General features: G+C 41.0%; 1 protein-coding gene across 16 annotated transcripts in view; it reads right to left on the bottom strand.

The window, feature by feature from the left end:
* Positions 1-7: 7 nt before the first annotated feature.
* Positions 8-15,902, bottom strand: part of Ccdc38 (coiled-coil domain containing 38) — a 36,858-nt gene continuing 20,963 nt past the window's right edge. For 13 of the 16 annotated variants that reach the window (XM_048357847.1, XM_048357854.1, XM_048357896.1 and 10 more), the window contains 8 exons: positions 14,546-14,650; positions 13,613-13,664; positions 12,568-12,637; positions 11,165-11,316; positions 10,121-10,256; positions 5,476-5,703; positions 4,079-4,284; positions 1,804-2,110 (listed from right to left, as the gene is read on the bottom strand). In XM_048357847.1, coding sequence (XP_048213804.1) covers positions 1,870-2,110; positions 4,079-4,284; positions 5,476-5,703; positions 10,121-10,256; positions 11,165-11,316; positions 12,568-12,637; positions 13,613-13,664; positions 14,546-14,650 — 1,190 coding nt within the window. In that variant the 3' untranslated portion in view covers positions 1,804-1,869. Of the gene's footprint in view, positions 860-1,803; positions 2,111-4,078; positions 4,285-5,475; positions 5,704-10,120; positions 10,257-11,164; positions 11,317-12,567; positions 12,638-13,612; positions 13,665-14,545; positions 14,651-15,902 lie in introns of those variants that run through there. The other 3 variants (XM_048357865.1, XM_048357950.1, XM_048357941.1) reach the window with 3 other exon arrangements.

The following is a 15,902-nucleotide window of genomic DNA, read 5'->3' as shown; positions in this document are numbered from 1 at the left end:
TTTGAATATCCTTGTGAAAGTGGATTTCAGCCCTTATGTATTTACTGAAACCTTTTAAAAGCAACTATTTTAAGGTTTTTGAGCCACTTTTCACATGTATAAAGTTAAACATTTCTTAATAGTAAATTACATGCAGTATAGGTTAAACATAGCTAAAGTTGAAACTTTACCTAGAAATTAAAATGTGAACATAGGACACAATAGAAATAGTGACCTGACATTCAGGCTCAAGGCCTGTGCTTTGTTCACTTAAGAGATACTCTTCTGAACAGAACTTATTGTGAAATAAAAATAGTCTTAGGGTTATGTTCTGATACCATTAATTATCAGAAGAACTCTTGAGACTTTTAGAGTTGTATACTCTTCTCTGAATCGTTCAAATTTCAGTATGTGTGCTGCCAAAGCAAGTAGAGAGTTGCACACTCTTAATGATTTACATTCTGCTAACGGCATCTGGTGAACTTCCCTTTAGTCCAGTTGACAAAACACATTACATCTTAATGGTCATTTCCTATAGAGGTATATCCCCAACTTGGACAAGTCAAAATAGACAGATGTCTAGCTATATGGAGTAATACTTAAGAATAATAGGAAGCTTCAACAAAAGAAGGAAAATAACTCCAATCCTAAACCTTTAGGCTTAGGGTCTATCTTCCTTGAATTAGGACAGTGTATGTGGCAGGATCTGCCATTAGTCAAAGTCAAAATCTGAGAAATTTGGTATCAAAAATCTTGCTGCTCCTATTCAACTAAAAAAATACTCATCCTCCAGTGTTTTTGCTCTTAAGTCAGTGACCAGAACTACTTGCTCTTTGTTAGCTGATGGAGGTTTTGAGCGGTAGATGAGTCGTCTTCCCAACTGAAACAAAAGAAAATACTGTTTAATATAGCTATATACTATTGAGATACATGAAATGTCAGTATTGACTTGGTTTTTACATGAACAAAATAGTTTAAAATACTAATCACAGTTCCAAAGGTATTGATAATCTAACGGATGTCCTACTATTTTAGGCAAAGTTAAGTGGTAAATTGAGCACCCATAGTAAACCTGAGCAATTAGGTTTCATATGGAAAAGGGAAGATCTGGGTAAAGTCGGACATGCTTCAGATAATGGCCAGTCGAAACACACCATTTTAGAAGCTAACATTTGATTTCTCAGCAAGTGCCATAGTGAGTTTTCCCTCTATAATTGAGAGATTCTTTTGGCGGGTGGGGGTGGGGGTGGGGGTCTAGAGTTTAGAAAACCACCCAAAACAGCTAGATGCTGATGGCTCATGCCTGTAATCCTAGCTACTCAACCCTAACTACTCAGGAGACAGATCTGAGGATTGATCGGGCTTCGAAGCCAGCATGGGCAGGAAAGTCTGAGACTCTTCCCTCCAATTAACCATCAGAAAATAGAAAGTGGCCGGTGACTCAAAGTGGTAGAGAGCTAAAAAGCTCAGAGATAGCCCCCAGGCCCTGAGTTCAAGCCCTATGACTGACCAAAACAACTACAAAACCCTAACCCTCAGAAAACCATGTACTTTTTAATTAGATGAGCAAGTGTACTTTTTTAATTTTGGGAATTCCTTTTTTGATCACATTTTAAAATTAACTTCAATTAGTCATACAAAGGAAGTTTCTTTGTTTAAAAAAAAGAAAAAATTGTGCCAATCCTGGGGCTTGACCTTGGCGGGGGCAAAGTTCCTAAGCTTTTTGTTCAAGACCAGCACTGTACCACTTGAGTCACAGATATACTACCAGCTTTTTGGGTAGTTAATTGGGGATAAGAATCTTAAGTTTTTTACTGCCCAGGCTTCACACCTGTGATCCTCACCTCAGAGCCTCCTGAGTAGGGAGGCTTAACAGCTGTCAGCCACCCACTAGTGCCCAGTTGGAGGTTTCATTTTTTTACGTGTCCACACATACATACAATATTCTTTGTTTAGATAAGTTAGAAGGTATTTTGATTTTGTACCACAGAGACAGACCCTTGATACTGTTGTGGCTAGACTCAGAACAAAACAAACCTTTTTCTTGGGTTGTGCTACGGCTCTTTGCAGAGCAGCCTTTAACCTTTCCTCTTGGTGGAGTTGTTTTTCTCTCATTTTCTCATCACGGATCCTGTCACAGGATGGAAGGGATATTTTGGTAAAAATTCTTAAGTCCACAGAAATTTTAAAGAGACTTCATCATTCACATTTGATAGTGACCCATCTAAATGGAAGGTCTTCCATGATAATAGCTTTTGGATATTCAACAGTCCTTTGAAATGGGAAGGCATTTCCCTGTCATTTTGGGAGAAGTAAAATATACTCACATCTTAGTAAAAAATATGGTCAAATCCTTTCACTCTACTTAACATCCTAACACTTTCTGTATCATATTAACTTATTTCACCACAGATATTTCACCAGACACATAGATACCTGTGTGTATGAAATATTTTTTTCTAAACTTCTTTAAAAACATACAGAAAAAATACAAATCATAAGTGTGTAGCACAATGCAATTCTACCAAAATGTACAGTTAATCTTTTTGGATGATATCCAAACTTCCAGTAAATTAAATTAGTCTCTTTTTTTAGGGATGTTGTAAATGAAACAACTGGTATAAATTGCCTAGTATAAGATTTGGTGCAGAATAGGGACTCAAAATAATCCCAAGCTATCTACGAAGCTTTTTCTTTTTTTCTTTTTTTAAGTAGTACTGGGTCTAGAACTCTGAGCTTCATAGCTTGTTAGGTAGGTGTTCTACTATTACAACTTGGGCCATGCCACTGGGCCCTCTTTTTGTTTAGTTCTGTTTTTTCAGCTAGGATCTCGTTTTTGCAAGGGGTCAGCCTCAGATTGCTATCCCACCTATAGCTAGGATCACAGGTATATGCCACCATGTCCAACTTACTGGTTAAGATAAGATGGCGTGTTACTAGTTTTTTTCCAGAGCTAGCTTTATTCTGTAACCCTAGTTTCTTAAGAGTAGCTGGGATTACAGGGACAAACTACTACACTTAGCCCCATATCCAGCATTTTTAATACAAGTCAGTACACAGGTCACTTTTATGAAGAAAACAATCCTCTATGCAGATTTTCTTAAAGTTTGTTTTATATTCAGTAGAATTTCATCAGATCTTAATATCTTCTAGATTTCATTTCTACAGTATATGGAGGACTATCCCCCATAATAATATAGCAAAGAAGTAACAAGCTATCTAACAATAGTGACTGCTATTTGAGACCTTACTGTGTGCTGAGTATGTTCCCTCCTTGCTTTCCCTCACAACAATTCTGTGAAGGAAGTACCATTATTGCTGCCATTTTACAGATCAGAGGACTGGCCCTTATGCTACCCACCTAAAGTCCCCCAAATTGTAAGTAGTTGAACCCAGCAGGTGGGTTTTATGTGCAGGCATGTACTATTATTCTGCCTGCTATCATGCTTTTTGCTAAAGCCAAGACATTATCCCAGTTCAAAACTTGACCTGCACACCACCTTGTTCTAGTGATTTATAATAATCATTGTTCCAATAAGACTCTTACTTGTAGAAATCTGGATATCAATGTATTCTAAAGGACCCTGATGAGGTGTGGGGTGGGGTTAAAGGGACAATCACCACGAGGTTGTCTGGAGGAATAAGAGTGAGTAAATGCTAGATGAGTGTTGCCAGTTCAGTGCCTCTGTGTGGCTCTGACTCTTAGCTACTCCTTCATAGGTAGGAATTTCCCTCTGGTTCGCAATGAAGGGACACTAATTCTAATTTGAGACCTTTACCATAAGTGTAGTTCTTCCATGTGCTATTCAAAAATGTTCATATAATGAGAGTTCACACTGGAGATTTGCATTTCCAGGCTAAAGTGTGAACTCCATTCACCTAGCTCTTTTCCTTTACTGTGCTGGTTACCAATGGTAATAACACATTCTTTTCTAAGAACATTTGATATACACATCTTATATAAAGAAGAATATAGAATCCTACGGCCTCCCTGTATGGCAGGCCTTGCCATACAAAAGATTGGCCCAAGGTGGAATCCGGGCTAAAGCAGCCACTCCTGTAGGTCATTCACTAGACTTCTATAAGACATTGACAGTACTTTTGCCGTCTCTCCTTCTGCTTTATCCTCTCAATGGCCTCCACATTTTCTTTGGGAATGGACTCGATGAGATCACTCAGTTCCACCAGGCGATTCTCTACTTTGACCAGCTTCTGAACTGCCGTCATGCTGCCAACCTCAGCATCTCCGATGCATATAGTATATACTTGATTAATTTTTTTACTAAGTGACTGTATCAGTTTTTCCTGAGATGGAGAAGAGAAGAAAGAGCAGAAAATATGTATGTCACTATGCTCACTCAGTAACTGAAAAATTCCATTTTATTATGTTACAATGAAAAGTCCTTCTAGGGCTGGGAGAGTGCTTGCCTAGCATGCATGAAGCCCTGGGTTCAATACCTCAGCACCACATATATAGTAAAGGCCAGAAGTGACGCTGTGGCTCAAGTGGTAGAGTGCTAACCTTGAGTAAAAGAAGCTCAGGGACTGCCCAGGCCCTGAGCTCAAGCCCCACAACTGGCAAAAAAGAAAGAAACAAAGAAAAATCCTTCTGTAGCATTTAATGTCTCTGTATGCTAAGTGTGTGTTCTACCACAGAGCTCCACCCCCAACCTCCTTGATGTTTCCTTTGAAAAGTAAAAACTTCAATATCACATAGATGAGTGAGAAGATGCAGCTTGGGGTATTTAGACTATGATTTGTAGTCATTATTATAGCACTGGATTATTTTCTCAAAATGCTGAAGTGTTAAGTATAAGAAGTAATGGTAGCTGGGTGCTGGTGCCTCACACCTGTAACCCTAGCTACGCAGGAGGCTGAGATCTGAGGATCATGGTCTGAAGCCAGTTTGGGCAGAGAAATCGGAGACTCATCTCCAATTAATCAGCAAAAAGCCAGAAGTAGGGTTGTGGCTCAAGTGGTAAAGTGCTAGCCTTGAGCAGAAACTGCTAATGGAGAGCATGAGGCCCTGAATTCAGGTCCCAGTACCCGCACACACACAAAAAGGTAATGGTAATAAGAATATCTGTGGCTTAAACATTTTTTACCTGACTCCCTAAACATTCAAGGACAGGCAATAGATACATTGTAAATCTGTGTCACCCACATCATGTGTGAGCCCCCACTTGTTTTTATTCTAATTGCTAAAACTTTAATGATTCTGGATGGTGGTTATTCGCACACATGTCCTATCTCTCTAAGTACCTGGAGGGCAAAAGCTGCATCTAATGCTCATGGTCACATCCAAAACAGTGTATTGCACATAACTATACATTTAATAAATGTTTGCTGAATAAATGAAAGTGTTCTATCAGAGAAAACTAAGCAAAAGAATTTCCAGGCTGGCCTGCAAGAGCCTTTTTAGCTTAATTTTCATGGCTCTCCATCCGGAATCCATTCTAAAGAGATATTTGGGCCAAACCTTGCTGATCCCTGTACCTCGACACTGCGCTGTTTTAACTGTCCATGGAGTATCTTGAGCGTGGCAGTAACATATTTCGGGACGAAACCATTCTCATCCTTGTTCTTGTTCTCATCCTTATCCTTTGTACAACTGGCTTCCGATGCTAAGAGGGTCTCAAGAAACTGCTGGGCAAAGCAAATCATTCTCCAGGGAGTATTCTGCCCCACTTCCTGGTTCTGCTCAAGATGAGAATCGCCACAAACCTGAGAACAAACAATACACCCAAGACCTCTGATGATGCCTACCTCTGTGGGCAGCCCCTCCTGGAATTACACGTGCCCTGCAGAGAGAGGCACCAGCATTGAAAGCCAAGAGCGGATACCAAGAGTGGATTTCAACAGCTTGTCTCTTCCCCTCTTGCTTTACTGAGCATTCTTTTTTTTTTTTTTTTTGCCAGTCCTGGGCCTTGGACTCAGGGCCTGAGCACTGTCCCTTGCTTCCTTTTGCTCAAGGCTAGCACTCTGCCACTTGAGCCACAGCGCCACTTCTGGCCGTTTTCTGTATATGTGGTGCTGGGGAATCGAACCCAGGGCCTCATGTATACGAGGCAAGCACTCTTGCCACTAGGCCATATCCCCAGCCCTTTACTGAGCATTCTTATGGTCCTATTTATCATAAAGTTCCTTGTTTCTCTCTCTTTAAATACTTGGTGTATTTCATATCTGTATGAAGAAAATCTTAGAGATATACTATGTTAGAAAATCTTGAAGAAATAGAAAATAATATTAAGAAGCATAAGTCTTATTTGCCATTAACCCCTCAAAATACCTCACATTTCCTGTTTATATAACTACATATTCCTTTGAGGAACCTTGAAGCTATATAGAAAAACTAAATAAAAGGAGCCCAATGGGGGGAAATATACTATGGCAAAACAATCTAGCTGCAACACAAATCCTTAAAACAGAAAAAGATACCTGGCAGTTTTAAAATAGATATTCAATACTAGTTTTGAGAAAAAGCAACTTAAATATGAAAATGGCTGGTCTTGATAGTGACTGCTCAGAGTTTGAGATGAACAGGCAGTAACTTTTCACAATATCTTTTTTCTGTCTTCCCCTTTAAAAAAAGTTTTCTCGAACAGGAGAGGAAACTCAAGTGGCATTTTCTTCAAATAACGAGGTAGCAACAGCATTAAAAAAGTTAGAGATGGGAATGAGAATTAAGGAAGATCATTTACGCATAGAAAACAGATGGAGAGCCTGACCCAGCAAAGCTCAAGGACAGAGAAAAAGAAGCAGGCAGAGCCCTGAATTTGCCACCAGAGGGCAGGCCCAGCCCAGAGCAGGGCGGAAGTAAAGCCGACCAAGAAGGCTGCAGGAGGCAGGTGCTGAGTTTTGGGGAAGAGCCAGGACTATGGAAGATAAAGCACCAAGGAGAGGCCAACAATGAATGGCACGTGATGTGATCAGAGCAATATTTTAGACCGAGGAGAATGTTCTCACAAGGTCTTTCCAACCCAAGAATTCTGTCATGCTACTCCGTACTTCCCAGGCCTCCCTGCTGATGTAGGAAGGATTAAAACGAGAGGTGAACACGTTCTGCAAATGGAAGTGTGTGTGACAGTGGGTGCTCCATTCCACTGGAAACAGACTGGAACAAGATAGATGAATCTCACAAACAGAAACGGTGAGAGAAAGAAGGACACATCACAGGATTCCATGTCTACAAAGTTCATGAACAGGAAAGTCAGCTGATGGTGGGAGAAACCAGGATGGTCTGATAGTCACCTTTGGGGAATGGTGGAGACTTGAAAGGGGAAAGAGGAAGACTTTTAGGAGCCACAGGTGACCATTTATTTCCTGTTGAGTGGTACATGACTTGGTGGAGAGGTACTCTAATTATGTATGTTTTTAAAAATGTGTGATCCTAGAGTTTGATGTGATAGCCAAGGTACTCTGCCACTAGAGGCATACCTCAAAGCTTTTTGCCTAAGTAATTTATTTAGTAACTAGTTACTTTTGTATTTGCAGTACTTAGGTTCTAGATCAAGTCCTTGTACTCTTATCATTTCTTTTTCTTTCTTTCTTTTCTTTGCCAGTCCTGGAGCTTGGGACTGAGCACTGTCCCTGGCTTCTTTTTGCTCAAGGCTAACACTCTACCACTTGAGCCATGGTGTCACTTCTGGCTTTTTCTGTTTATGTGGTACTGAGGAATCAAACCCAGGGCTCAGCCCACACTCTACCATTTCTGGCCATACACTTAGCCCTTTTTGTTTTCATTATTTTTCAAGTAGGGTTTTGATTTGGGGCAGCAGCTGAACTGTGATCCTCCTGTGTACACTTCTTGTGCAACTAGGATGTCAGACATATACCATTGTATCCAGCTTTTTATTGGTTTGAGATGGAGTCATTGGCTTTCAGCTGGGGCTGGCCTTGAATTGCTATCCTTTGATTTCAGCCTCCTGAGTAGCTATACGCCACTGCACTCAGCTTATTTATTCTTCAGATAAGAGTCTTGTGGCATTTTACCTGACTGGGCTTGGAATGCAGCCCTTGGAATTATAGGCATGAGTCACTGGCTCCAGCCCCAAATTTTACTTTTAAAATAAAATAAAGGGAAAACATTTAGGGAATAAGTACAGTTAGAAATGTGACCATTTTGAAAGAATGAGCTACTTGTAATTATCATAGCTCCAAAGTAGCCATTTCTTTATGAATATCCAAAATTGGTACCTCACATATATCAGTAAAGCTACAACTCTTAAAAAATTTGATATGACTGTGTCTTTATTGACAAAGGATTATGTTTTGTATATATTGAGACTTGAAGGAACTGGGTTGAGGGAGGAGGAAAATTGTAAGAAGAATTCTGTGACCTTCAAGTTTTTGTCATTTTGTTTTTGTTTTTGCTTCAACTCTGCTTTCTCACTGCATTCTGCAGAGTACTGGGAGACTACAAATGATCAGCGCATTGTCCAGAGTATGTGTGTACATTGGGCATGACTGTGACCAAAATTTTAATGGATAGCGTTCAAAAGGTAGTTTTGTCTTATCTATTATTATCTAGGGGATCTTGTGGCCTCAATGGTTAAGAGTATTAGAAACCTCACTTTCAAAAGTTGAGTGAAAGGAGCTCACTTTGGTGGAGGTTGGGAAAATTTTATAGATATTCACCTTTCATTGTTTCATGTCAGTAAGCTTCAGGATTATTTAAGAGAGAATTGAAGGGTGGAAAAGACCCAAGTGCCCACCAACAGAAGAATGGGCACACAAAAATACAATAGCTATGATGGAGTATCACTCAGTCTTAAAAGGAAAGCAGCTCTGATACATGTTACAACGCAGATGAAGCTATGTAAAATAAGCTAGACACCAAAGGTCAGCTACTGTATACAGTCCACTTAGAGGCATTTCCTAGCAGAGTCGAGTTCATAGGGATGGAAAGAATGGTGGTTGCTGGGAAACAGAAGAGGAAGGGGGAAGGGTTAGTGGTTCACAGAGGATGAAAGAGTCTGGAGATGGGTTGCAGCCACAACATGAATGTACTTAATGCCACTGAACTGTATGTGCATTTATAATCGTTAAGATGTTAAAATATATGTTGGAATTTTGATGAAAGACTGGAAAAAGAGTATTGATATTTATTACATTTATAATAGTTATGTGGTAACGTGTGTATGCATATATGCAGTACTGGGATTTGAACTCAGGACCTCACACTTGCAAGGCAGGTGCTCTGCTACTTTGGCCACATCCCTATCCTCCTTCTTGTACTAGTTGTTTTCAAGGTAGAGTCTTGCTGTAAGCCTAGCTCAGTCTAAGCTGAGATCCTTCCTTGTAGGCTTCTGTGCCCCTGTGCTGACAGGTGCACACTTGCTGTGCCCAGCCATTGTGTTTCCCTTATACTCAGGTAACAGATGCACAGCTACAGCACCCAGCCATTGGTTGAGATGGAGCCTTGTAATTTTTTTTTTCTCCCCCTGGGGTGGCCTCAATCTGTGATCTCCCATCTCCACCTCCCAAGTAGCTGGGATTACAGGCTTGAACCACCATGCCTGGCTCACATGTATATCTATATGATTAAAGTTTTTCAAAATAGTTACAAAAGCAACGAAAAGGGGACCATTGTTCTACTTCTTGCTGTAGCCATGCGTGCCCCCAGCCCCTGCTAATTCAGGGTATTGTAATGCCCTAGGATATGGAGGGGGGAGATTTAAACAGCTTCTGCTTTTGTTAACCCAGTGGACAAGGAGGAAGAGTCATCTTTTTCTGATGCAATCCCTAAAATCTATCTGAAATCAAGCTGTGTTGGAAAGATCAAGTACATGGCCATAAATATACTAGCCTCAGTGATTCATTTTGATAGTTCACTGGAGGGCATCCAAGAAAAGCAATGTGAGGTGGAGGTCTGAATCCTAACCTGAGCATTCATTCAACAAACATTTATTGAGCACCAGCTTATGAGGACAAAGCAATAAGGCAATCTTTGCACTCAAATCCCTGCCAGTTTGAATTTTTTTCAGTCTAGTAAATTGACCGTTTACATCCTGGCAACAGTGATGCTAAGCTGGTTTTTCTTGGGACTGGTGATTGGTTTTAACTTCTTAGTTCTAATGCTTAGCACACACGGAAGGCAAATGAGCCCAAGAAATATGGCCACAGGCCCCCCCAAAATTACCTGAGTATCTGAATTAAATTCTCCAAAATTGAAGAGCCTGGATCTCAATTCCAGTTCTGCTGCTTTTTCCTCCTCTCTCATACACTGGGCCTTGAGCATTTCCTTGTGCTCCAGCAGGAAGGTGACATTGGAACTTCTAATGTAATCGAAGAGAAGGATTCTCGTCTCTAACTTGCTTTAGCGAGGAAAGCGGCAGTCAGGAGCTACAGTCCTCTTTAAGGATGAATCATTGCTCGCAACTAGCAAGCCAGACAGGAGTTCGTGCTGGAAGACATGGCCTAAAGTGCTCAAGTTACAACGAGGAACACAAACACTCAAAGGCTGCCTTTTGCTTCCATCAGGAGTCATTTTCCCCTGTCTACTCTTGTGGTCCCCTGCGGGTCCCCCAAACACAGAGCAGCAGAAGGGAGGTTTCAGGAACTCAAGCTGTGGTGTGATCTTCTAGGCAAGTGTTCTCAGATATGGCCAATCAGAGCACCCACGGAGCCAAGGAATCTCTCCCTCACCCAGAGAGATTCTCCTAAAGAGCCTCTGGATCACAGGGTCTGACACAGACCCCCCCCCCCCCGCCCTTTTCCTGTTTGCCTGCACCTGTCCTGTCCCCAAAATTACACTGGGGGAGCCACACACTCTAACGACTGAGAATAATACAGGATTCAAAGGACACACAGCGGTGAGGGTGGCTGGAGAAAATGGATCTATTAACATCTAAAACATGAGGTAATCATGGAAATGATACCAAGCTATGTGATGAGGTAAAAATTACACTGGGAAAAAATTAAGGCAGTAGACATCATTTTATTTTTAGTCTTTTAAACTACCTTTCCTTATTACTAGCTAGGGAAAAAAAATGTTCACAAGGAAACAGGCCAGTCTCTTTTTGTAAGCACAACTTTTACCTTTCACACCTGTAGTGTGAATTTTAAAACATCCTAGCCACATCCTGGAGATATCATGGGCCAGGGCCATCATCAATGAGCTGGACATGGTCTCTTGTCAGGAATTGCTTAGTAGGTTAAATACTGTTGTTTTTAAATGACTTACATCTTATCCTGTAAGATTTTTTCTCTTCTGTTGACATCTTCCAGATTTTCATCTATTTCCTGGGAATATTGAACCAAATTAAGATTCTGCTCTTCCAGCTCTGTGAGGACTTGAAGTAGCTCTTCTGGTTCCTTGAAATAAATCTCTGGCTCCTAACCAGTAATGAAGAATACAAGTCACATATACATATACATATGCATATACACACACACACATATATGTGACTCATCTAGAAAATTCAATACAGTAAAGGAACACTGGGGCTAGCAAGATTGCCATCATATCACCTCACAAGGAGGAGAGGTTCATTGTGACTCAGAGTTTTCAGGGGTGTCAGTCCAGACACTTGACCTATCACTTTGCCCTTGTGGTGGCACAGTACATACATCATGATAGGAGCATAGATGGTGGTGGTCTGTTCACCTCTTGGTGGCCAGGAGGGAGGAGACCTGGGCCTATGTCCCAATATCCCTTGCAGGGGGACATCCCCAGTGACCAAGCTTCCTTCCACTAGGCCCCACCCTTAACTTCGTATCTTTACCACCTCCCAATAGCACCCCATGTTGGGAACCAAGCCTTCAACACATGGACCTTTGGGTGAGCATTCTCCATCCAAACCTTAGCCAACGGATTTGATTGGGAGAGAGCAGGAAGAGAATTGTGTAAGTGAGAGATGGCTCTTTGGAAGAGGACATTTTCGGAATGAGAGGAGGTCAGAGATATTAGAGAGAGAAGAGCAAGGGGAAAAAGAGAACAATTAGGAAAAGAAAAAGAAGGGTATAGCAGACAAGAAATCAAGGGCAGGAAAGAGGGAAAGGGAACAGCAAGAACGAAGAAATAGAAGACAAGAGGCTAAATGAAAGCCATTTTCTTTTCACCTTTCAATTTTTTTCTTTTATGCTCTCCAGAGTTTTAAGAATGTAAATAATCAGTGCTACTATACACTTAAAATGGTTAATTCTCTGTTTATGGCTTCACACAAAACACATTTATTTCAAAAGGATGTCTTGGGTAAGGTATGTTATATAAAATAATGAATGTTATTTTATCCTTTTGAGTTTCTGTGGTTGGATTTCAGGTGGGATAAGCATAAAATCAATTTTATAGCAATAAAGATGTAATTGGGGCAAAGACTTGTTTCTCTTCTGGTATAGCTACCCAGTCCATCTCAAATACATGGCTATTTTCAAATGAAGACTGTAGATTATAAATCCTCCCAAATCACTACTTTCCTATAGACATTGGTATAGAGACAAATGAAGAATAACATCAATATCCTATTTTCTTCTGCAAAATGTGAAATATTTGAAATAGAAAATTTTAATTTCCAAAAGCCCTCCAAAATACACATGTATACTTTTCATAAAGCACATTATGTAAATTGAGAAACAATAGCTGGTTACCAGAGTAAAGTTAATGTAGCCATCTAAAAAGAGATCTATACTGTCTTCAGAGCTGCTACTATCAGGCCGGCTGTAAAAGACAAAGATTTTGGAGTGATTTTTCTGTCAACAGATTGGCTTTCCTTTTTGAGTTGACTTTGAGTCCAACTGTAACACTGTTCTTTTCAGCAGCCTGCCAGTTAGCCTTTTAGGGAACTGCTCATTGCAGAAATCAGTGTGGTCCTTGAGAATTGGAAAGAAAATCGGATTTGGTTCCAGTGGAGATGTGGCTGCAAAAGGGGCCATATAAAGAAGATCCTCTAGGGGTGTTTTGGATTTGCCTGTGTCTATGTCAATTTGCTGACTGTGGCATTGGGCTGCACTTGTGTAAGATGGTACCATTGCGGAGAAGTTGGGTCAGCGGTACATGGGACCTGTCTGTATTACTTTTGGAATTGCATGTGAACCTATCATTATCTCAAAGTAAAAGTTGAATTGAAACAATAGGGACAGGTAAATGCCAGAGAAGTAGAGTGGAAGTAGAGTGACTGTTTCATTGTCAGAAAGATATCATGTGGGGCCTTGGGGGCCCCTAAAATTTAGAATCAAGTGTCTCTGTTAATGAATAATCATTGTGGACAGTGTAGTACTGGCTCAGAGCCCTTTTTCAGGGCTGGTGAGCCTGGCCTAGACATACTATCATCTCTTAAGTCTTCCTTGGCAAAGCCAGAGTTGAAAACGAGCCATTTGCAAAACAAGTGTATGCAAATCAACAATCCAGAGGACTATAATAAACCACATGTCAGTGGCAGGTGAGAGAGGAAAACCCCACAGGCAGGAGACTGGCACTTGCTGCAAATAAGATTTGCAGATCCTTGTGGAAGAATTCAGAGGCCAGAGAGCTGGCTCACTTCAGGAGCACACAGAAGCAGCTCCACGTTTGTCCTGATATCTGTGACCACCAATGCTGACATGGGGTCTCTGTGTTGAGGGAAGAGAGCTGACAAGAGCTACTTTCTAAAACTCACTCTCAGTTTCATGGCCTGTGACTAAGTCTGTACTGTACCTGGACGATTTCTTGGGCTCTGGGATGTAAATGGACTTCTTGCGTTGCTTTCCTGTTCAAAATTCCCCGCGGCAGGCATTCCAGGGTGATGGCATAGGGAGAGAAAGAGCATGGCTTTAGAAATTAATCTTTGCCATTTGGGATGAGATATTCAATTTTACCGCATATTACTGTTTTAAAATGTGACTGTTTCATTGTCAGAAAGATATATGGAAAATGGAACTCAGTCTACTGAAATTGAGCTCTAAAAATAGGTATAAAATCAAAAGGGTAGCTGGCCTGGCGGGGGTGGGGGGTGGGCGTGCATGATTTGTCATAAGCATGTTGTAACTACTATTCAAAGTCACAAACTAGGGACAAAAACTACGAAATACATGGATAGTTATCTATCTATCTACAACATATATATAGCTAGTTTATACATATTCATGTATTCCTGTGTGTTTGTATATATATATATATGTGTGTACACATGTGTATGAAGGAGAAAGTAGATGTGTTATACATGTACATGTGTTATGCACGTACATACACATAACACACCCCCCCACACTCACATACACACGTGACAGGACAGACACGTGCAACAGGGAAGTTCATAGCTTGAGCCCACACTAGAGGTTTTCATAGGAAGATGCTAGTTTTTAAATGTTGTCTCCAAATCAAACAAGGCCAACACACTGGAGCCTGTGGTTGTCGTGGCCTGTGGAGGAAGGTGGGGCCATCTACCGGAAGGGGATCATGGCCTGAAAGGAAGTTCTTAAAGCTGTCTATTCTTCCCAAGAGGGGCTTATCTGAGGCACAAGCCAACCGTGGTCACTTGATTGCACCTGGCCCGGTGTCCCGGGGCCGTGGCTAGGCCTTCCTTTTCTGCTTTGAGGAATATTCTCTAGTTTTCCTTGGGGGAGTTAAGTCACACATTTCAACTTTTACCTTTGCTCACTTTTCCTGTCGAATATTCATCTGACGATGTCTTCTCAGATGTCTTCTCAGATCCGTCCACCCGGTGGTGTTTTTTATGTGAACTTACTGTGATTTCTAAACATGGAAAAATAAAGAGGAGGGAGTGGAAATATTGCTGAGAATAAAAGCTTTTTTCCTGTTTAAAATGTTTTATTTTTAAATGTAGAATGGCTATTATAGAAGTGAAGTTTTTCCTGTTGAGGAGAGCATCTCCTCATCAAGGTGGGTTATTTCTTGTCAAAACTTGTAGGCTCTGAAATACAGAATAGAGAATGCTTATTCAGCAGATGACACAGGCAGAATGGACATGGGAGACCAAGGGGTTCCATTTTTCATAGCAGTCAGTCACTGCCTGTGAAATTCTAATAATCCTAATAATTACCATTCTTGACTGAGTGGGTTCTGAATATTCCTCTCTTGATATACTGAGTCTAGGAGGACTAAGTCTTTTAAGCTGTCAAATGCTTGCAAATAACTTCTTTATTTTGATTCATGTTTTCCTCTGCTCAAATTTTCTTTTTTTTTTTTTTTTTTTTTTGCAGTACTGGCATTTGAACTCAGGGCCCTGTGCTTGCCAGTCGGGTGCTTTACTGCTGAGTCATGCTCCAGCAATTTTGCTTTTGGTTTGTCTTATAGATAGGGTCTCATGCTTTTGCCTGGACTGGCTTCAGATTGTGATCTTTTTACCTCCACTCTACCTGTACCACTCTACCTGGTCCTACTTGTTCAATACCCTTTAGTGAACTTTGAGCAGGTGTGAGTGAACACACACACATGATCTCACAATTGGGGTAGTGAGAAATGAGTGATAAAATGGGTGGGGTAACCACCAGTGGTATGCTAGGAAAGGTTTAACCATCAGCTCTCTGCAAAACACATTCTCCTTGGCTTGTGGTTTGCCTGTGTCTGTGGTGTAAACGCTCATCTCTCAGCTGGGCTCTCCCCTCGCTCTCTGTCCTTTGGGACACCCTGGAAACGCTCTAGGAAGGAAGCTAAGGGAATCATTGTGCTTGTGTCATTGACCTCCCTTCTCCCAGGGATTACTGTGCTTGGTGCTTAGTGACCAAGGTCTGCAAACCTGTATTTCTTACATTTACCCAGCTCTCCAGAATGTTTTCCAGGTGGGAGGATACATCTAGTCCTAGTTACCACAAGTTGCGGAAGTCTCCCATTTTGGTTTGAACCTCCATTTTTGATCGCTGATTAAAATGTTTATAGAGTAAGATCAATTTCTAGTCCATTGGACTGACCTCCCTTCTGCTATTCTGATGATTGAAATGGCATGGCATTATATAATACATTAAAGGAACAATAATTTCTCTTACTA

The sequence above is a fragment of the Perognathus longimembris genome, chromosome 1 (assembly GCF_023159225.1).
Source record: "Perognathus longimembris pacificus isolate PPM17 chromosome 1, ASM2315922v1, whole genome shotgun sequence".
NCBI lineage: Eukaryota > Metazoa > Chordata > Mammalia > Rodentia > Heteromyidae > Perognathus > Perognathus longimembris.
The sequence above is the reverse complement of the archived record's forward strand: the minus strand, read 5'-3'. Positions and strand labels throughout refer to the sequence as shown.